The 23,856-nt window shown below is 38.8% G+C and overlaps 1 protein-coding gene across 2 annotated transcripts in view; it reads right to left on the bottom strand.

Annotated features, from left to right (window-relative positions):
- The window catches only part of NCAPG2 (non-SMC condensin II complex subunit G2), a 41,130-nt gene extending 25,281 nt beyond the window's left edge, over positions 1-15,849 (bottom strand). The window contains exons 1-10 of one of the 2 annotated variants that reach the window (XM_059839766.1): positions 15,593-15,849; positions 14,810-14,901; positions 11,510-11,701; positions 10,391-10,505; positions 9,761-9,918; positions 8,889-9,023; positions 4,660-4,754; positions 3,737-3,806; positions 2,969-3,055; positions 739-834 (exon numbers count right to left, since the gene is read on the bottom strand). In XM_059839766.1, the coding sequence (XP_059695749.1) occupies positions 739-834; positions 2,969-3,055; positions 3,737-3,806; positions 4,660-4,754; positions 8,889-9,023; positions 9,761-9,918; positions 10,391-10,505; positions 11,510-11,701; positions 14,810-14,884 (1,023 nt within the window). In that variant the 5' untranslated portion in view covers positions 14,885-14,901; positions 15,593-15,849. Of the gene's footprint in view, positions 1-738; positions 835-2,968; positions 3,056-3,736; positions 3,807-4,659; positions 4,755-8,888; positions 9,024-9,760; positions 9,919-10,390; positions 10,506-11,509; positions 11,702-14,809; positions 14,905-15,592 lie in introns of both variants that reach the window. The other variant, XM_059839756.1, reaches the window with a different exon arrangement.
- Between the last annotated feature and the right edge of the window lie 8,007 nt (positions 15,850-23,856).

A 23,856-nucleotide genomic window follows, 5' to 3' on the forward strand; every position in this document is an offset into this window, starting at 1 on the left:
ATGTGTACGCTCTCACAAACAGGGATTTCATAACTTCAGACAAAATAAAAGCTGTCAACAAAGAAGGAAGCTTGGCTCCTCTTGATCACAGAGTGTAACTGAGTAGACAAACTGCAGTGGATCCCCTTTAGTCCATGCATACAATCCAGAGGAGGACATAGACACTCCATGAAAGAACTACAAATAAGAAATTTCATTCTGGGTGCACATCCATACCATTAATGTATGTCCATACAATCCAACTGGAATAAAAGTTTTCCTAAATTAATACTCCAATAAATTCATTGAGATGTACTCTAAGGCTGTTAATTCATCAACAGGTGAGACTAAACCATCCTCTGAACACTTCTGGCTTTGATCAATGAAACACTGATAATTCCCTAAAGATCTTAGAAAAGATAATACCAGATTACACAGAATTTTCAGATTGAGAAGATAAGAATGCCAACTGCAGGTACCTAGAGTGCTTTCCACCTAGAGTGGAAAGCACTCTAGGTACCTGTAAATAAAAGTGAATTTTACAAGTAAATTATATTAACAAATTAGAAAATTATTGTGCATGCTATGCCTAATTACAACTTAAAAAGTTACTCAGCTACATCTGTGATGCTAAACACTCAATTTTGGTTTTTGTAGCCATTCATTTTAAAAGCAAATAATAAAAACAGAAGATGTGGAAGGGACCCAAAATTTAATAGCTGGAGAAAGACATTTACATTTTCTAAAAAGGATAATTACCTTTAGGGCTCTCCAGAGGATGGGCTGATACAATCTATAGAGCATTTCTTCAACTCCTTGACGGACTTTACTTTGTTTATGAAAATAACTCAGCACCTAAGAAAAAATAAATAGGCCCCAAAGCCATTTTAACATTCTACATTCAGAAAGTGGTAAGGGGTTGATGCATTTCATAATTATGTAAGACCAGAGTTTTCATACTATGAAAATGATAAAACTAAACATGTTAATTGACCCTATATCTAATTAGGAAGTCTCAAAAATAGTAAAATTAAAACAATCTAATAAATATAATATTTTATACCTTTATAGAGTCATTAAGTTTATGTAAAGATCTACAACTAAGAAAAAAACATGGCTAGAGAATTTCACAGCAACACTTCATTTTTGTTACTATTAAAAATTATTTTTAAAGTTACTGACAGAAATACTTTGAAACCATAAAATTATGAACTACAGATAAATAAGCTTTTTCTCTGTTAAGAACAAAGGAATTTATCTGGTAAGTGGAGTTACCCAAATACACATGTACAAACCTAATACATTTTTTATGCATTGATGAAAAGCACACTTTGGGACTCAAAACTGCTTAATTAGTTAAAAATCCTGTTATTTTCTGTATCTGAATTATGCAGAAAAGAAGGAGAAAGTGGAAGACCAGAGCAGAATATAAGCAAGGACATAATGTAACTTGATATGAAGAATTTCTCCACTTTGAAACAGTGAGCAGTTTGAGCTGTGTTCTAAGGTTGGTAATTAATCAGAAAGTGAGACGAGATCATCCTCTGAACATTTCTGGCCTTGATCAATACGGCACTGATAATTCCCTGAAGATCTTGGAAAACAGAATACAAGATTACACAAAATTTAAAAGAAGCTGACCCTCTTGTGGTCAGTTCAAATTTATTGCAAGACCTACTCTTCCGGAGCCCAATGACATATTTATTCACTGTCCTCTTTCAAGATCATAAGCCCCAGAGGTGGAAAAATATGAAATGCCCTGTCAAAAGCCTGCTCCATCGATCAGGAATCACAGGACAAGGAAATCCTATAGCTATGAGAAAACAAAACTAACCTAAAAAACCAACCTCAAAAACTCCAAACCAAAACAAACAAAAAACCCACTCTAGTATTGTGCACTGTTACGTTGAGCAGTCTATTTCACACAGCATACACTCTAGAGTCTGGGTATTTGGGAGGAAGCATGGGAGGGAAAGGGGCATTGATCAAATACAAATGTCTTAAAAAGCCTTGTGCACTTATTCTGCTTCAAATGCTCTGCTTGTGACTGAACACCACAGACAGAGAACCACAGTCAAAGCTTGTCCCTATAAACCTTTATAAATCCCCTACATACTGTAAAAAGAAAAAAGCCAAGTTTCATTTCAGACCCATGTACTAAGTTTGCCTCAAGAAGGTTATGACTTTTCATCCCTGTGATCATCTATGGGAAGGTCAATTCTACAGGTAAAGAAAGCTTAGACAACAGACAGCAAAAACTACTGCCTCCACTCTGGAAAATCCCCTTCTACTTTTGAGCAGCAAAGACAAATCTGGTGCAAAACTATAAGCAGGTTCCTCCTAAAATTTGTTCTAACATTATTTCTCAGAATATGCTATTTTTTAAATCTTTGTGGTGGGTTGGCCCTAGTCACCAGCTAAGCACCCACTGCCATGCACACACTTCCATGCTCAGTGGGGAAGAAAAAGAATTGGAAGAGAAAAGCAAGTTCATGGGTCAAAATAAGGACAGTTTAATAAATGAAGCAAAGAGGACCAAAAAGATCCCCAAAGGAGTGATGCAAACATTCATTACCTGCCACAAGCAGACCAATACTCAAGCCAGCCTCCCAGCAATGGCTGCCTCCCCAAAACCCATTTTCCCTCGGTTTGCTGAGGGAATGTTGGTTGTATGGCTGCAATATCCTTCTGGTCAATCTGGGTCAGCTATATCAGCTGTGACCTCCCAAATTCTTGCTCATGCCCAACCCACTGCCAAGGGAAAACATGGGGAGGAGAAAGCCTTGACACTACACAGGCACTGCTCAGCAGCAGCCAGAACACTGCTGTGCCACCAGCACACCCTGAACACAGCCTGCTATGAATGAAAGTATTTCCATCCCAGCCACACCTGGTATGGTATTTTAGTATGAAATGGAAATTTTCTACTTCATACCAAATGATCTCATTTTGAAGCTACTAGTTCATATCATGCTTTCCTGGAACTTACCTCTCTAACTTTAGAATGAACAGAAGAACTTCTGGGAAGATGAATTCCATGATGCATGAAATCCTGAATGCAGGTATATTCAAGTACCTACAGTAAAACACACACATGCTCCTGTTAACACAATAAAACAATAAAAGTACTGTAGCTGTTCAGCAACTACATTTTTCCCTAAAACAAGCAACTGAAAATAGTACCTGCTACTATTTCTTACTTGGCATCTACCTTGCCCAAATTTTTCCATGCTGGGGGTCTCAGTCTGCCTCAACTGATTTTCAAAATTTCAGAATCTACAATTAATCAAATTATCAGAAGCTAAAAGCAGGGTAAATAAGAATATTTTGGTAACTGAAATTTTGCTCTTGCATTCTTGTGATCTGTAATTATGCCTGTAATCATTTCCATGGAAATCCACAAAAACTAGATAAATACCTAAGCTATCAACTATACAGATTTGCTCATACTGAAGGAAAGCTTCAGTAATTCAGCTAATGGGTATGTTTATGAAAAACATTGTGCATATGCATATTTGTGTGAACCAATACTTCAGCAGCAGAATTAAAGGTGTTAAACTGCAGCCAAGCTGATCTCAGCGGGAAAATATTCAAAGCATGACATATAGTTACTCCTTGACAATGCTGAAGAGGCCCTTTCCTTAGGGAAATAATTCTTTAAGGCTTGTTAAAGGAATCTCTCTGTGGTGGAAAGTCATCAGTCTTTGCCACCTTGAAATTCAAAACTATCCAGATGAAATTTCAAGCATAGTGTTACCTCTATGAATTCTCCTGACACCTTCTTCCAGGCCCTGAAGTAAATTTCTGAAATGCTTTCCACCAAGGATCTATATTAACATATAGGAAACACTGTCAAGAAAGCATGCAAACCATATCTATGTACAATTCATCAAGGTGAAACATCAAGTTTTGTATAATAACCAATATTGTTCTTAATTCTGTGCATCAAATTGTTTTTTAGAAGAAATTCTCTTTTTCAAGTCTACACCCATAACTACCAAGTTAACTCTTAATTAATGAACACAAGCGCTATTACATGATACTTGAAATATCTCCTATGGTGGGAGAGTCAAAACATTCAGCAAGATACTTTACCAGTTATGTCATGAAGAATGCCTGAAATTCTTTATAGACATGTACAGGAATATATCTTTCTACATGAAAGCTTTAGAAAGCCTCTGATTTTAATACACACAATTACTTCAGCAATACTTCACTGAATAATCAAAGAAAAAAAATCTCCTTATTTTTCATCCATCAGCCAAGTTCTCAGGCTATGATTTATCCTGCAAGTCACTTCTTATTAGAATGCCTTATACAGAAACCTAGAAAATTAAATTAGGAATTGCTTGTAGGAAGAAATAGGAACGCTCTACAAAAGGAGAAACAGACTTGCAACCCTCACAGAAGAACTGCAAATAATGCAGTCCAATTTCTAACCAAAGTCATTTGCTTTAGCTAATGGCAAATAAACATTTACTGCTCCTATAACTGTACACCCAGGCATGTCAGAGCTACTATTAAATGAAGTTGCTGAAACAATATAGCAGTAATATTCAGAAGATCAGTGGGTTTCTGGATATTGATATATTTTTTCAATACACTAGGTATTTTTAGAGTGAGATAAACAAGATTTTAGACAAGCTCTTACTAATTAAGTGGTCTTACTGGGATGCATACCTTGGAAAGAACTGTAATTGGTTTTTAACAGTTCCATGTATCATTTTAATGAAGTTTACATTCCAGCTGAACAAAAAACTCAAGAGTCTTCTTCCCTGTGGGGAGGGGAAAAGAGGAAAAAACAAAGGGAACTCAAAGGTCAGATGAATATCCAATTTAAGAGCTACCTCAAAAATCAGCAAATACAAAGGAAATAGCATATTTAATTTTAAAATGCATAGGCAAAATGGAAAAAACTATTTAAGATTCTTAATTATTAAACAGAATTCAAGCACTACTTTTATTCATACTGTAGAAAAAACAGAACAAATGAACACGTGGGTCACATATCTGCCTCCACTCTTTCAATGTCCTTTCTGTTTTGGTGTGCCTTCAAGCAGCATCCCAGAATGCCAGCACACTGTGCAATCAGCACCCTCACCGAGGCCGGAGCACTGAGCTCTGCCAAGCGCAGTATCACCCCAGTATGACACTGGAATGATGGTGAAGGCATCAACAAAACACCACAACTCTACCAGCACTGGATGCAGAAACATTTTTAACAAAGCCACAGAGAATAGCTGGGCCACTGAGGAAATTAAATGTTCTGATCAGCAAGGACAATTCCTTTCCTCTTGCCACATGAAAGGTAATGTTGTGAACTTCCTGAAGCTGCTTTCATTCATGAAAACAGAAACTATTTTTCCCAAATTAGTTTTCTTCCATTTTAACAAGTCAGAAACAATGATGACAAATGGGATGAGCAATAGCATTTTGTAACAGAAGGCACTGGAAGGCCTTAGGAAATAAGCCAATGCTCTCCCAGAATCAGCAAGATCTGTCCAAGGAATTGGAGCCTTATACAGTATCTGTACAGGCAGCTTCACTCTAACTTAGCTTACAGGTGAAGGTAAGACTTCAAAATGTCTGATCACACAAAAGGGTGAGTCAGCCACTTGTAAGGGTCCTTTGTATCTCTCAGCTTTCTAGCCAAAAATAAATTAAGAATATCAATAAAGGAAGTGCAATAGTAAAGAGCACACTGACAGAAGTGTAAAAGGGTCACTGAATAAACAGCAAAGGTTCAGAGGCACTTCCATTGAGGGCTGGACTAAGAGTTGTGTTCACACCTAACACCAAACACAGAAAATTCAATGCCAAACACACTTGGAGTTGGAATCTCACAGAGTAGGAGAGGGAGATGGAAGCACATAGTCAGAAACTGCACTGTAGTGAATTGATAGCTGAAATGCCTTTGGGTGAAGAAACAACTCAGAAGCTCATAAAAATCAAGACCTAAATGCTAATACAATGTCAAGATTTTTGGCTTCAGGTCTGATGGAATCCTTCCTGTTGTCAACAAGAGTTGTCTCTATCTCCAACTTTGGTGGCCTAATATAAACATAGAGGACTCCCACTTGGCATGTCACACATCAACAACCCTGACAAAACAAAAGGTCAAGGGAGTTTTGACCTACAGTTCTTTCCTTAACAAGGCAAGGATGAGGACTAACTCAAACTCATCTTCTACAACTCCAGCAGCAAGACAGATGATAAAAAGCCTAAAAATAGCTTTCAACCAATTCTTTTTAGCCTTAGGTTTTAAAAGATTGAGCCTGCTCCTGAAAATGATAAGTGCCTCTAGCTTAATCTGCTGCTTGTGATTAATGGATCTGCAATAATTATTGGTAACAACATTCTCATTATTGTGAGAGATAACCTGGTGACAGGTGAATGAGACTGTGAACTTGTCATCTTTGGGAGTAATGCAGTATCAGTGTTGGGTGTCTGGTACTGCTATGCTTGTGGACACAGAGCAGCACATGACTTTGTTCTATACATAGAGAAGGTGAGCAAGAAAAAAGCACAACAGACCCACCTCTAAAACACAGGAACATGCTCTGCAGCTGTTTGACTGGAAAACCCATCTGAACAAGAACGTTTTCATAAATCACAGAGATAAATTCAGAGGATCACTCCACTAATGCAGCCTGATGATAAGCCTCTGAGAAATATTACAGTGTGTTGAACAGCACAGCCTGGGAGGGCAGAAACACTGAACTCCCTGATCTTGCAATAAGGTGTAATAAATGTGCAGTTCTCTATTGGTTTAATCTGATTTAGAACAGATACACTGCATTCCTGACCCTTCCCTTCCTTCAGTCTTGCATATGATGAACCATTCCAGACAGTTAATCTGTCTGAAAAATGATCTTACTAGGAGAAAACAGCTACCTCCTTCAATCAACCCACAATATTGCTGCTTGAACATTACACTGTGAAAACAAAAAGAGGAATGCTAGTCCATGGCAACACAGGATCATTGCAACCTGGAGTTATAGCAGCTTAAGCTACTATGGTGCTGTGTCTGGGATATGTACTCTGAAAATCTAGGATTACTTTTCTTAGGAACTGTAGAACAAGTCTGCAGGCATTAAAGGGAGTATTAGGCCTGATATACAGAAGCTCACGTTCAACTCAAAGCAATTCATACATCATGTTGATACTTGGTATTACTACAAGCATTTTAGAAGCAATATAGGAGACAAACAAAAGGTCCAGCAGAGATACTGAGGGGAGCGTTGGTTGGTTTCTTGTTGCTACAAGAAATCTAACATTAGTGAAATGAACCAGGAAAGGAAAATAGAGAACATACATGAGGTGTGTTACCACTACAACCGAACTCCCACAGCACACAAATACCAAACAAAAGGACTTGCAACTGACGTACAATGGCCTCATAGCAACAGGAAAATGCTTTGAATCTCCTGTCTGCAGAGGTAGGAAAATCCAAGTCGGTTACCATTCTGGGTAAGTTCTGGAAGTTCATATAGTGAAGTTCTGCTCAAAAACTGAGACATGTGAATTTGGATGTTCAAGTCCCTGAAAAGTTAATTGTCTTAAGAGTGTTTTATGTGATCAGCTGTTTAGTTATTGTTTTACGGAGCTGAATTGTTCTGTTGACTCTGCTGACTAGGGTTAATATGGCACACCCTAAACACAGAGCAATTTTACATGCCCAGATGGTTTTCCAGAAGGCAGAGATCTATCATAGTGTTTTACATGCCAGCCCCACATGGATGTCTGGGCAACTTAGGTCATTTAATGTAGCATGGGTCATTCACTTAAGCAATCAAATCCTTCCCAGGACCTGTACTGATTATGCTCCTGCACAGATGTCTAAATTTATTTCAGATACTTAATTTAACTGAACCCTGTCCTGGGATCTTTCCAGAATGGGTTATGGTTCTCCTTTTATCTTGAACTGTTATCCTTCAGGATGTAAAGTGACTTGTACATTGGGCTGGCATGGCAAGGTTTTGGTGGTGGAGGCCTGCAGAGGTGGTTTCTGTGAGAAGCTGCCAGAAGCTTTCCCCATGCTGATAGAGCCATTGCCAGCGGGCTCCAAGGCAGACTCACTGCTGGCCAAGGCTGAGCCCTTTGGCTACAGCTGGGAGTTGCTGTTTTCAGTCAATGCTTCCAGCCAGAAAGCAAAGAATCCAGAATTAAGGATTTAAACCACTAATGATCAGACAGAGCAGAGAGTGCAGTAAGGTGCTCTCTATACCTAGAAAGAGACAGGCCTTTGAAGATGCAAAGGTGACAAAACATCCAGAACCAGAAATCCCTGGGAATATATCAATTTTACATATACAGGAAAGAGTATGAACTTCAGAGACAAAATCATGTGGTCTGGTCACCTAACCAGAAAAAAGGCTTGGATGCCACAATTCTGGTGCACAGGCACAATCCAAACAAAACAGCAACTGTTCACTGGGAGAAATGTATGTAGTTAAATAAAGTAATTCTTATTTTTCTGTAAAGTTTGGGTCTTTTCATGCTACTTTTAAATCAGAATATGACAACACAATGTTCTAGATTAAATCATTTAGAAGGAAAATTATTTTGCTACAGTTACTTGTCTTGAATAAAAGAAAAACTGCTATAAAAGAAAAGAATTACACCAGGGAATGATTTTAAGTATTGAGGGAAATGCACTGGAAGCAAAGCACTTGATTCTTATTGCCTCAGAACTGGACTGAAGATTTAAACATAAACTTTCACACTTTAGTCTGGAATAGAAACAAGTTTTCCAAATGAAACCGTATCAACTATTTATAGCTTGCAGTCAGAGCTGATTTCTCTCATGTTGCTACCTACTGTGCTATTAAAAAAGACAAACTGCAAAACTATTAAAAGCAACCAAAGCTCACTGGCACAAAACCACAGTAAGATAAAAGTTGGCTTACCTCTTCTTTCTTAATGTGTTTTACACTCATAAAACACTGAAGCAACAAATCTTTGACTTCATTACTCTCATCTGAATCATAATCAAAACAAAGTAATGTCTGATGTAGATTCCATAAACGAACTATATCTGCACCCTGACAGGAAAGAAAAAGCCCACATTAGAGTGGAGAAGCTTTGCTTTAATGCAAAAAGCTTTGATTTAATGCAAAGCTGCATTGAAAGGATTTTAAATAATGAACTTGAAATGCATTGTTACAGATCCTGAAATTATGAATATTCATTTCATCACATTATTGGGAAAAAAATATATGTACCTGCAGAAATTCTGACTTCCAACAAATGAAGATATGCTCAAGAAATGCTCAAGAAAAAAAAGTTGCCATTCCATGCATGTATGTTAAAACCACAACATTGCACTTTTTAAACTTCAAAAAATACATGCAGTTAACAGGGAAAAACAGGAGAAAGAAATAAGGCTATATCCATTGGGTTAGTGCAAAAGATGTGTATCACAACACTCCAAGTAACTCAAACATTTTGAAAAATGAAAGAAAAATTATTTGTAGAAAGATAAAAAGCAAGAGAAAATTAAGCTTCCCACAAAAGCTGTTTCTATGCTTAGCTGAACACAGTACTTAATATCTGAGTTGACAAAAAGTTAATTACAATAAAAGCCTTGGCCATTGGACTGGACAAAAGAGTGAAAAGATCAAAAGAAATGCAAAAAAAAAAAATTAAAATCCAGTTCACTTGTGAAACTGATGCCAAAAACCTTTAAAATTTGTTCTAGAGAAGGCGGTGTTTTACAGGAGGGATTATCTTCCTTGAAATATTCAATAATAACCTGAAAGTCAACATAGCTTCAGCCTACCATAGCAGCTTTATTCAGGCTTTTTCTCAGCAGAATGACAAACAGAGTCTTCCCCAGCTGCTCCTTCCCCTCCAGTCCCTTCTCCCACCACATTTCACACACACGTTGGATAGCATCCTGTAGGATTTTTTCAGATGTAGATAATGCAGGAAGGATACCTACAAGAGTAGTGACATAATTATTTACTGCAATGAACCAAGTCATTCCTGTAAAACAGTAGTCTGTTAGCACACTAACTACACCTCACAGTGTCAGCTAGCTCCTGCCACACTTACACACTTTCATGGCTTATGCTCACTGCAGTATTTAGGCAACTCTAAGGTTTGGCCCAAGCTTTTGGATCAGTAATAATGGAATATTGAGTTTCCCTAAAAAGTAACAAAAATCACAGGATAATCAAAGTTACCTTCCACTGGGTGAACAGCTGGGAGAAAGAAAACTATTTACATTCCAACTTCTAAATTGTACAGCTCATTTCTAGGTAAACATTCCCTTAATTTTGTCTCATAAATATGAACTCAAACCAGTACCAACTTTTCTCCTGTGAATTCTGTTTCATAGGCCAGCTGGATTTCAGTCAGATCAAACAGCCTCTGTAAAATGCTGCATTCTGCAAAGAGAAGGACTCACCGTTTAGGATAAAAACGCATTCTACAAGAGCTTTGTAGTTTACATTTTCATCCACTGCAGGTATGGAAGCAATAACGACAGCTGCCACTCCTTGGATCACTGCTACAGTTTGTTTCTGAAAGAAAGCAATGCTGAGGAAACACTTCTGCAGTTTGTTTTAGACTCAGAAAATAAGTCAAACAAGAAATGAACCTTAGCAACAGAAAGCAAAGCTGAATTGTTATTATGCTTCCTTTCTGAAGAACGAGTATACTGACACCCAAAACCTTTCAAATAAGAGGCAAAATAATAGATTTTAAAGTACATCTTTTCAAAACGTTTGAAAAGGGTTTTCAGCTCCAGCTAGTAGATAACTTTGTGACTGTGCATGTGTACCCATTCCTCATCTGCAACACACCTACTCAAACACACATCCATTTTAGAGCTGAGAAGCCCCTAACTAGCAGGGTCATGTGTAACACAGAGATGTGTACATCTGGTGAATTTCACTCCAAGTGTGTGATTCTACAGGCCTCAGAACAGATGTCTGATTTTTCTACAAGCCTCTAGGTTTCTCTAATTATTTTCCCACTGCATTTCTTTTCTTCCCCCCAAAATTAAGTAACCTTTTCCCCCAGTAATCTCAAGGCTACATAGACTACAGCACAGAAGGCAGTATATAAGGGTCTGAGTCAGAAAAATTCTATACATTCTAAATTTGTGGAAGGCACAGTCAAATCTAGATTTCATGATGTTTATCAAATAAAATGAGGTAGTGAAAAAAAATCAGGTAGTGAATTTCTTATATGCCAGCTACTTAGACTTAACGTGTGCAACATTAACATTTGTTTACTAATATAAAACACAGAAAAAGCCCATTCAACTCTACTGAGAAAACTAAGTCACATCTTTCATAACTAAAATTCTCAGCAGAGCTAGTCTTTTAGAGCATAAGTTCAATCATAAGTTCAGCTTAACCCAAGCATAAATTAAGTAATTTAAAAAATGGGCAGAAAGGTGATATTTGGAACTGGTGTTATTTCATAACCCTTGCAAGTTTTCAGATGTTATGGAAATATTCCATTTTATTTCCCAAAAAACACAAAAGACTCAACATGTTTTCATTTTACAAATTCTTACCATTTCTGGAACTATCTCAACTTCCATGTCATCATCACTCCTATCATCTCCAGTCCTGTGCCATGTTTCCACAGGGTTCTCCATCAAGCTCTCTGTCAATAGCTGTGTCAGTCTCTGCCATAGCACTTCTTTTTGCTTTCTTGACAACTCTTGAAGTAGTTCATTCAAGTCAAAATGATCACATGTATTTTTCTATAAATGGTCAGAAGATACCACACAATCCCACATCAGCAAAGTGGCTTATACTTCATTGTCATATTTTTGACATTTAATTTGGGTTTTTACATTAATGATTAACTTATATTCCTCTGCAGTTAGAGATAAAATACCTTCTAGAAGTTATATTTTTTTAAAATAGCATAAGAAACTCCTGCTAGTTAACTCTTTATCATGAAGCAAGAGTGCTGCCTTTAAGACAGAACTCTTTAGCCCTTGATAGCAATGAAGACAATTCCATACCCTTGGCTAAGAAGCTCAAAACTGCACAGAATTTAAGACCCTGATTATGTCTTTGCTCTCTTAAATATCAATTGATGATGGCTGTTTAAAGAAAATCCTTAGGCAAGGACTGGAAACGCAGCAGTCAGTAGAGCCATAGGGACAGCACTGATTTGGGATATGATCTGCACACATCAGAGCTCTGCACACTGCATTGTTTAAAGTCCCTCATCAAACCCAGCTCCTGAGCCCATTGAGCCCACACCTCCTGCTGAAACCCTGCTGACAGGGAAGCCACCATCAGTCTCCAGTAGAGACTGCATCACGAGGCTGATCTGAACTGTTTCCTAGAAAGAAATTTGCTAGAAGAATTTACCTCAGAGACACAAGGAGTGTGGCATCAAAGAAGGGTAGGCAACCTGCTAGGAAAAGCAATACGCAGAGAGAAGATAAGAAAGAAGACCAGGCCCAGCCAAGAGAAAGAGCAGATCATTTCTGAGATGTAATTGGCAATACGGAAGTGAAAGTTTACTGGATCAAAAACGCTTCAGAGGAAAGAAGGAGAATTTCTATGATCTTGAAATAAATCTATTTTTAGTTTGCAGATACACTGCAAGGCATCAAAAAGAGAAAGTCGAAGGTAAAAACTGAAAAGAATGAAAGAAGCAGCAGTAAGTATTACAAAGTTCCCAGAAGGGTATGAGAAGAAAGATCCTGTTACATATTTATAAGAGAATTTCTATTCTATTCTGCAACTGAAAACAAATACAATAAACTGAAGGCCTCACAGGGAGTTCTGCAGCCCTGTGCTTCAAACAAACCCAAAAGACAGGATTTTAAGATTGTACCGTTTTGAACAGAAAGAATGAACTCACAATAAGATCAGAGCTTTTAGATTTTTCTTTGGGATGATATGACACAGAATTACTCCAAAATCTATGAGGAGAAAGGATTATCATTCACTGTCACCCTATCTGTAATTCCTATTTTTCTGTCTAAGAAATTATGTATTTTCTTGAATTGGAATAGGATTTAGTGGAAAAAACCAACAGCACCTGCTGAAGATCTCAATGAACAGCCCAACAAAATGACATTTTTTAAATATTACAAAGAAAAAATGAAAAGCCCACAAAAAACCTTGAAGGAAAACTAGCAAAGCCCTGGAATTTTAGAAGACAAGATGAGTCTAAACATTGAAAGTATGGAAAATAAAAATTCAAGGGGGAAGTAAAAGAGAGTTTGGGGTGTGTGTAGAAAACAGACACTGAAAGAAAAAGTGATGCTAAAAACTGAACTTTGAAGAGGGTTCAAAAGGCAAATTCTAAGGCTAGAGAACCAACTACGTAGCAAATATAATACAAAAACTAAGGAAAGCAGTGAAGCTTTAGTGACAATTTATTTAACCACAGCCTCCTCCAGAAAAGCAATCAAGAATTTTTCAAGGGAGATCCAAAAAGGAGGATCCTCATACTAAGACAAGACATGGTCACACATCCTCCATTACTGCAGGTTTCAAAAGGAAATTATTAAAATAATTGGAGTATTTTGGACAGTCAAAAAGGCATGTGGATATTCATGTTCCCTTATGCTGCAAAGGCATAAAGACAATTTCAATCAATATACTCATTGCAGCTAGTGACAAAGTTTCCAGAGGTATTGGCAACAGCTGAACACTGCTGCAAGAGAACTCCTGTGAATTGGTGATGAAAAATAAAAGGATGAAAAAAAACCCAACCATTTTAAATCCAAATAGCCCATGGCTCATTAAAATAAATTACTGAATGCAGATGGCAGAATCAACACAACCAAATCAATTGAAAAGGAAACACTGAAAGTGAATAGTTTTTTGCTAAAGTGTTTAGATTTAGAGAAAAATGGGAAGGAGACTTTAGGCAAAGGCAATCTGGTAATAAATTTATCATCCATAACTACATACAGGCACACAAATGAAAGAAATAGTAAATTCCTTGGGGAAAGATTCAAGGATGTTTGGGAGACAAACTTTGTAGGCTTATTATACAGAAGATGATTGTGGGTTTAATACAGTTACTACATTAAATCAGTTCATGCCTCTGTGCACATGGAAGTCAACTGATCCACTTTATCCTGCCACAGGTACTACCAGGAAAATACCCATAAGAAAGCTTAAGAAATGAACTTCACAATATCATTTATGGCAGCAAGCAAAAGATGCTTAGAAAAGCTCAGGTATATCTTAACACCAGATAGATTGAAGGTGAGTGGAAAACACCTCAATGCAAATTACTATTTCTCATTAATTAGCAATATATACACATAGTGAGCTCTTACAGTAGATTTCAGGGGATTTGTTTTGTTGTTCCTCCTTGTTCTCTCCACACTTCATTTAGAGAGAGCAATCTATCCCTTCTCTAGAGCATTCAGTGATAGAGCAATCAAGTAAAATTAACAATGGACTAAAGAACAAGTGGACAGCCCAAACTATCAAATGAATGAACAAATACTAGTGAAACACAATTCTATGTTTGTACATTAACTCTTATTCATTATATAGTAATGAACTCGTTCATGGGTTGAAATTTAACAATGTAATACTTCAGCAATATGAAATTAGCATTTGTTTATAATTACACAAATACTAATAATTTATTTTTTAAAAATGGCATGTGGAACAACCAAATATCAAAAATTTAACTGGCTTATAAACATTCATATTTCAGATTCCACAACTCTTTCAGCCTATACTCCTTCAAGTGCCATTTGAACTTCTTTTCTACAGCAATTATTCCCACAAATAGTTTCTGCCCCTTTGTCACCTGATTTCTGCACCTGTAACAGACTTATGACTCCAGAAGTGATAAATGTATACATTGGCTCACTTACAGGATTCTGAGTGTAACGAAGGAAGTCTTCAATTGACTGTTTAGACACCACTTGCAAAAATGCTTCGCGTTTCATCCTGGAATTGGTCTTCCCTACTTTATAAGCAAGACATAACATTAGAGAAGGTACTGTATATCAAAACAAGAACATTTTGTCTGTTGCAATCATGTATCAGTTACATACTTAGCACTTATATATACTTATATATGTTATATATTACAGTAGTTATACATGTACTACATAGTTGAAGCAGTTTTCCCCTCCAATATATTTTAGTTATCTGAATCAGCATTTAGATTCACAACATCACTGGGCTGCAGAGCTTGCTTTCTTTTTCGGTTTTGTTTTTCTGGGTTTTTTTTAGTAAGTAAGTCCTAAAGCAGAATAAGTTGTTAACGGATACTTTGATTTTTAAAAAGCACAATGCATTCTCCAGCACACTCCCACTATTTAAGCTAGTCATAATTCCCAACAAGACTATTTATTTGTATCAGAAGCACTAAGGGGTAGTAAAATGGTCTGTTTTCTCGGCTATCAAATGAAAACCATGGGAAATGGGCAAGGCCGCCAAGAGCCTTATTTGCTTACGTAAACATACCCTCCATCCTAGGTGTCTCCTGACGTGCTTTTCCAGGTGGGAAAGCGACTTACACGGCATTTAGTGTGTGCGAAGCCACATCACAGAACGGGGCAGGGGCCGCTCCTGGGCCCCGTCCCGAGCCACCCGGGGGCTCCGCCAGGCCTCGGCAGAGCAGGCAGAGGGGAGCCGGACGGGCCGCTTACCTCGGGCTCCCTCAGAGCGGCCGAAGCCTCATGGACCCGCGGGACGCGCTTCCAACGCAGCGGCGCCGCCTCAGCGGAGCGGAACGAAGCCAGCGGACACGCGCGTAGAAGAGCCCACGGCACACGGCAGCACCACCGGAGGAGACACCGACACCGGAGGCGCTCGGAGGAGACACCGGTGGACAGCTCGGGGTACCTGAGGACGCTCGGGGACACTCCGGGACGGCGCCAACCCCCGCCCGCTCCGGTCCGGTCCCTCCCTCACCCGCCACTTTTCGAATCCTCCCGCGGCCGACGTTGAGCGCGCACCGCGGAACTCCCGTCTCGTCTCGCGAGAGCTCGGTCACCGCCCCCGCCCTTTCCCGCGCGCGGCCCCGCTGAGGGCGGGGTGAGGGAAGGCAGCCTAGGAAACCCACTCGGGACAGGGGATCGTGTTCAAAACTTAGAGAGCCACAGGGTCAGCTGGGCTGGAAAAGGCTTCCGAGGTCATCGAGTCCAGCCTGTGACCGAACATCACCCGGTCACCTAGACCATGGCACTAAGTGCTGCGTCCAGTCTTTCCTAGACATCTTCCGGGAGGGCGTCTCCACCACCTCCCTGCGTGGCCCATTCCAGTCACCCTTTCTGTAAAGAAATTCTTCCGAATGTTGCATCTGAACCTCGTCTGGCGCAGCTTCAGGCTGTGTCCTGTCCTGTCGCTGGCTACTCGGGAGAAGAGCCCGACCCCCACCTGGCTACACACTCCTTTCGGGAAGCTGTGGAGAGCGATAAGGTCCCTCCTGAGCCTCTTCAGGCTGACCCCCGCTTCCCCCGCCGCTGCCGGTGGGTTTGTGCCCCAGCCCTGCCCGGCTCCATGTGTGTGTGCCCGCAGCGCCCGGCCCGGCCCCGGCAGCTTCGGCCGCGCTGCAAGGCTCCTTCCTCCGCTGCTTTCTGACCCGGCTGGTTCCGGGGGAACGTCCATCACTTATCCAGAGGCAGCTGCCACGGTTCAAACCCACCGCCCCCCTCACTGTTCCCTTTCTGTACCTACTGCAAAGTGTCAGTGCTTCCAAATGGGGGGAAGACATGCTCAGTTAAATTCATGTTCGTGCTTAAGAAACGGTATTCCTTCTTGCACGGATCTCTCGTAACGTGGACGTAACTGCTTTTACAAAATATCACGCATTTGATTACGCTGGTGGCTTTTTTCTCTAATAATGTTATTGTTACTATTGCTGACAGCTATGCTTTTACTCACAGTCCTGGTGAACCATATGAGTACTTTGCACACTTCATCCAAAGCAACCGAGTTAAACAGCCTATATGGCAGAATATATAGGAGACTATGTAAGCCAGATGATATTTAGAGTTTGATAACTAAGGAATTTTTTTTAATATATCAGGAAATTATATCTTCTGTTTCTTCTTTGCAGTATTTGGAAATAGAGTCAGATTTTGAATTCTATAATATTCCCCATTCCATTTGTTTGAGCTCTTCTGCAAACCAAAACCAGTCAAAGTCTCTTGTTAAGGGCTTAGTTTGTATCTTTCCATTTGGCATTTTCCGTAACATTTCTCATTGTTGGCTGTTCAGAAGAGAGAGGTGCATAACTGAAGTAATTTACTTTCAGTCTGTAAAAGCAGTACAGCATGTGCTGCTTTACTGTGCAAACAAGCAGAAAACCAACTATAATTTCTATAGAAGTTCTCACATCTGGTTAGAATTTTCAGGATTGTAGTTTTAAAAAATATTATGTAATTCTGATTTTATTTAGCATAAATGTAAAAATTCACTCCTTTAAAAGTTGCATTTACATCTTCTGCTGTTTTAATTTTTAACATAGAATCTTCCCTAATGATCCTGCCTTTCCTGCCTTAATTAAAAATTAAGATTTTTTGCATTTTCTGTCACATTTATTTGTTACGAGTAGCTGGGTTGTGTCAGATCCTGTGGACCTGATTTTATATCCCAAGTCATGTATTCAGCTAAGTGCAAGGAGCCTGTGGAACAGTTTGCTTGGAGTAAGTTACATGAGCAATCAGCATACCTGTAAAATTGTAAAAACAAATAAAAAAGTATAACACCTAACATTTTTACATTACGCTAATGTCTTCCTGTATTAAAAATTTTCTGCATAAATTAAAAATCTTTGCCATTTTAGATCCAAACTGATGGATTTATTCATCATGACTCATGTATACTGAATATTTCAATAATACCTTGATTAATCTTTTAATTAGATGCTACATTAGTCACCTGGTTACTGTTTATTTAGTTGGGCACGTATCATTTTAGCAAACAAACTAAAACATATTTTAGTTTTTAATTTCTGTTGCATGGCAACCACAGAATGGTTTTTTTTCATAGTATTGAAACTAGAAGTTGACACAGATAACAACAGGCTGAATAACACCAAGTGATTCATTTTAAAGGACCATGTAGAGAAACCAGAGAGACAGAATAATGTTTTCTAGGTTTTTTCAAGAACTGTGCATGAACTGCAAGCCAGTAATAAACCAACAACTCTATTTTCAATTTCTCTAATATTCTCTTTTTCAAGAGTACCAAATTACATGCTTCTCTTTGACATATCTGTTCATCTGTTCAAAATAATCTATACTCTGTGATAATAATCTCATATTTATTATCATTTTCCTGTCAAGTTAAGGCAAAAATGAAAAATGGGCCTTTTGCACATGGTTGCTGAGCAACAGCAAATAAAGATTTGCTTTTGTGCTACTGCTTCATGAACCAGTCTTTATTCTTGTTGGTGGCCTGCATTAGAGATCTCAGTTACAGATGGCTCACACCAGAATATCTTTGTTTGGACTAGAGCAAGCATTCCATTTCAACCTATAAGAGTCAACAATATAAACAAAAAATAAACAAGTAGTTCCCTGAACATCAGATGTTTTCTTGACAATATTTCCTTCTATTTACAATGTTATTTTGTAGATAATAGTTTCTTATGAGATTATTTCACACGTTATCTACTACCATGCTGGCGGAGTTGTAACTTCTATTTCTTTTTCTTTGAATATGTAATAAAATTTGTTATAGTTAATACAGTATGAACAAAATCTGCTCATCCTCTGAGGCAGGCTGTTAATAATTTACATGCATGCATTTCCCTTGATTTTTTTTTTTTTTTTGATCTTCACATACTTTGATAAATAATCCGAACAGCATGGGAGAGAGATGAAGTTTCACACTATTCCAGTTCTCCAGATCTCCCCTTGCCTGAAGGTAATCCTGCCAATCATGCCATCCTTTATTCAGAGGCAACTGTCACTTCTCAATGCTGGTGTGATTAGACCGTGAAAAGGCTTATTTCCCTTAAATTATTAATATTAACATGAATCAATTTTAGAGTTTAAGAGATTAAGTAGAAAAAAAAAACACTGCAGAAGAAAAAAAATTATCCTTGTTAACTCACACCAAAATAAGGAAATAAATTGCGCGGAGGAAATGCAAAAGCTGTTCGGGAGAGCCACTCCCTGGAGCCGCTGCCGACGGTACCGAAGTCCTGAACTGCCGCCCTGCGGGAGCTCCCCGCTACTGCGGGGTCTGCAGGCAGCCACACCCAGCTCAATTTAGGCTGGCAAAACGCAGCAACTTCATTTTCGTGGCTTTGTTATGATGCTTTATGACAAAATACTTAGCTATTATATCATGAAGAGGGATGGAGCATGGAGACAGGCTTGGAGAGCTGGGGGTGTTCAGCCCAGAGACCTGAAGCCTCTGGAGAAACTTTAGAGCATCTTTCAGTGCCTAAAGGGTTTACAGGCGAGGAGAGGGAATTTTTATATGAGCATGGAGAGACAGGACAAGGGGGAATGGCTTTGAACTGACAGAGGGCAGGTTTAGATTAAATACTGGGAAGAAATTCTTTATTGTGAGGGTGGTGAGGCACTGGCACAGGTTGTCTGGAGAGACTCTGGATGCCCCATCCCTGGCAGTGTTCAAGGCAAAGTTGGCTGGAGCTGTGAGCAACCTGGTCTAGTGGAAGGCATCCCTGCCCATGGCAGGGGTGTTGGAAATAGATGATGTTTAGGGCCTCTTCCAACCCAAACCATTCTATTGGTCCTATAATTGTTATTTGCCCTTACTGTTATCACTTGTTTCTTATAAACAGTGTTACAAGTCACTGTGATTTTTCTCTGCTCACTATCAGTACCATGAAAATGGAAAGATTTCTGAAATGTTATAAGATACTCACAAAAAGAAATACAATAATTGTATCTGCATAGCTGAATCCATCCCACTGTAAAAAAAAAGGAAGTGGAATTTTTCATTACAACTGCAGCAAACATTTTCTAGTATAAAGTCATTGTCATCTTTCAGAATACTATGTATCATTGAGTAACCTTATAATATGAGTTTGCCAGTTAATTTGTTTCAGATATAAAACACTCCAGTTACAAATGCTATGTCTGTATTACTTTAACCCTATTAAATTACATTCTGATAGAGATTTACTGCTCCTGTAAGTGTCCTGTCTCCTTGCAGCTCTCATTCTATTTTAGTCTTTAAGAGAAAAATTGTTTCTAAGGTACAAAATCACTGTTATTATTAATTTTACAAGTGCTCTTAGAGGTTTCATTGTGATAGACATGCATCACTTAGCTATGACACCATCTCTGTTCCATCTGTCTAGTACAAAACATAAAAATACAGTAGAAATATCAGAATGAACATGATTTGCTCCTCCATATTAGTTTATGCATATATAAACACACACAAACACACAACAAACTGCTTTACATTGCTTGGGCATTATACCAGCATTCACTTGTCTCTCACATCTGTGTTGGCTTTGTCAGCAGGGGTGTTCCCCATATTCGTGATCCAGACCAGGCACCTGACCAAAGCCCACTGGGGTTTTTTACAGGCTGCATGTCCTGCTGCCTTCCTGCAGAACTGACAGTAGTGTAGTGTCAGCCTGGGGGGAAATGTGGAGCCAGGCACCCATGAGGGCTTCCATTTCCGCTGAATTTAGACATACTTGTCATTTATTCCTGTTCTGGGCATCAAACAGCTTTATCATCACAAGACCTGGTGTTTTAGCAAACTTTCTTATCATGTCCTTAGACAAAGGGAAGCTTATTCTTAACTTAGTTTTTCTAGTAGGATTTTATCTGTCTTCCCTTACCCCCATGTTGATTGTACTGCTGCCTGATGGATTTCATTGTTAGCTATCTCAAGTTTCTAGCCACGTACTTGAATCAACAATAAATACTTAAAGCACAGGGATGTTTCAAATGTGCTGGCTGTTTTCCATGTCCTGAACTGTAATTTCACTTCTGCCTGCTTCTGATTAATTTCAGCTTTTTGCACCTAATCTCATTAAGTTGTGTCAGCAACTCAAGGGAGTTCTAGAATCAAATCTAATTTGGTGTCTAAGGCATGAAACACCTTCAATGGATTGCTGATAGAAGCATGCAGAATTTCTGGTGAACTGAGAACCTTAATCTTCCAGAAGTTTCATGTTTCCTCACATCATTTTTTTAAATTTCCCTGTGCCTCATGACTAAATACCTCTACAAAACCATTTTGGCAAATTGAATCCCCTATTATGAAACTCAATTATTTTAAGATCTCTGGTGCCTCAGAGGAAAGGGGGAGAGCAGAGCACAGAGAGCACCATGCCTGTTTTTCACTCCTTCTAAGCCAGGGTGACTTGGGGCTGCACTCCCAAACATTCCTCTCATCCAGACCACTTCCTTATTGTACAAGAAAGTACATGGGCAGCAAAAAAGTTTCTGAGAATAGGGTCTGCACTACCATCTAGTGGAATATAACAGTACCTTCAGAAATAAACACAGCACTAATGACTATACATGGAAAAACTTTAATGTCTCAATGCAAAAAACAAGATAAGCAAAACTAAAATGTTTTCATAAAAATATTAGAAATTAAGCAATTTTTTTGTCTTAAATAATCTGAACTTGAAAAAGCATATTGAATAAAAAAATATAGCCTAGAACATAGTTGCCTGAAACTAAGATTGAAACTTGTCAGAAAGCTAATCTTAATATTTTAAACTTTTGATTCCAACTTATTTTACATGCAAATTAATTACTGACTTACCAAATAAAACAAAGAACCTGCATTGCTATCAGTACTATTCATGAGTCATAAACATCCATTACTATTAACCCATTTTTACCTTTATTTCGTTGTCATCACCTGGATAAATGACAAGTCTGGGAACAATCCAAGTCCGTTGTTTGGATGCTGTTTACAATTTATCTAATGTATCCAGTAGAACTCTGAGCTGAAAGTTACAACAGAGCACCCATTCAGTGGCTATCATAGCTACCTGAGCTCAGAGAATTTCATGATTCATGCAAAACTAGATAAACTTTCCTATAAATTGTAGGTGGAAAACATTGCAACACAGTAACTTCAACTTAACCCAAGAGACAGCAACAACAATCATGCAAAATACATCAGGGATTTCAGCCTATCAGTTGAAGTATTTCTCCCATGGGAAGTCTGCATGAAACTGTCTTGCAAAATATTCTGTGTTAAATTATTAATCATTGTGAAATGCTTAGTAAGCTCTAGTTGTCAGGCTCTCAGAGTCTGTAGAATAACACACTAGCCTGCAAATTCAACTAGAATAAAAGAGCAAAAAAACTTGTTTGAAATTTCATGCTGGAAACAACCTCTGTTAAATGTATGTACCCTTTTTGGGTTTGGAGATCTTGTCCCAGTTATTGAGTAAAATTACTGACCTTCATGCAGTACCTACAATTACCATTTTGCTGGCATTATCTAAGTTACAACTCAAGTTCTATGCACAGATTAATGTATTTTTAATTATTTTCAATTTTTTTTCATCCTGACTCAGCAGAGCTTGCAGCTCCCAGCTATGTGACTCCTTGTTTCTGCCCAGCTGCAGTAGCTTCATGCCCATCCCTGAGAGCCTGGGCTCAGGAAGAAGAATACCCAGGAAGACCTACAGCACAGGCCAGGAGTACACAGAGCTCCAATTTACTGAGCTTACCTTAATGTTATACTTAAGAGCCAAAGAATTAAGGTTGGAAGGGACCTCACCAGGTCATCTAGTGCAACATCCTAGAGAAAGGAGCTACTTTGCTTAAATAATTAATAAATAAAATTGATCATCAATTAGATCCTTACCACACAGCTGATGAGTGAATTCACAGGACACAGCTGGGTGCAGGGATATCACAACTTTCTTCTGTCATTTCTTGCACAGAGGCTGAGGTGGTTGGTGTCCAGTTCTGAGGGTTGGGTTAGCAAGCCCTGCAGGAATGACCCATGTGTCTCCAGGCCACAAACCACCCTGGGCTGGAACCAGCCCTTCCACTGCCAGGTGTGAAAGGCTGGAATCTTGCCTAGCTTTGGGCTGCCCTTAAACATGTTCCTATATGGATTTTAAAGGGAAGAATGATCATTGTTAGGTCTTAATTCCCTTGCTGTAAATAAACTACTGAGGACTCAAAGATTATCATGAAAGACAGGCTGGAAATAAACTACTGAGGACTCAAAGATTATCATGAAAGACAGGCTGGCTTCATTTGGTGGTGTCTGAGGAAACCGAGATGCAGGAGCCTGCTCAAATTGGATTCCACTGTAGATGGCTGGCATGCAGCAGTATTCTCTGCAGACAGTGAGAACAGAGAGTATCACCTCTATCACATGAATACAGATGAGAGAACTTTCCTCCAGAGCTGCCATCTACTCTGGCAGCTAAATTTACTGCATAACACTGAAAGAAATACAAGTGGATTTTTGCATTTCTCATAAAAGATATTTCAGAAGGTGCCTGAGAAAATTGTTGAGAGCCTGATTGCCTTAGAAATCAGTAGGAAATCATACAACAGTTGGACACTTTAGAATATATAAAGCCACCATTTGGGATTAAATAATCTGACTGCTTCAGCCGCCAGCTACAACCACAAATGGGTCCAGGACAATCTGCAGTTTTGGTTCTCTCTACCAAAGCTGCCATCCAACATTCAGAGCTTGTTTGGGGAAGAATATAAATAATTAAATTGATTAAAAGAGGTACTTCATAGGAAACAAGTCTTGTATTCAGCTCTTAGTTGAGAAAATACTGAAAATAGTCACATTGGTAACTTTATTGGCAAACACTGCTCCTAGGTGGGGGCTGGATGAACTAAAAGCCCAAACCAGTTTAAACAGTACAGCAAATACTAAGAATCCTGGGCTGGGGTGAGCCCATCAAATTAATACCAAAGCCATCTGCAGGAGTGTCTTGCACAGTTATTTCTGCTCTCTAATAAGATCT

Source organism: Haemorhous mexicanus, chromosome 1 (assembly GCF_027477595.1).
Source record: "Haemorhous mexicanus isolate bHaeMex1 chromosome 1, bHaeMex1.pri, whole genome shotgun sequence".
NCBI lineage: Eukaryota > Metazoa > Chordata > Aves > Passeriformes > Fringillidae > Haemorhous > Haemorhous mexicanus.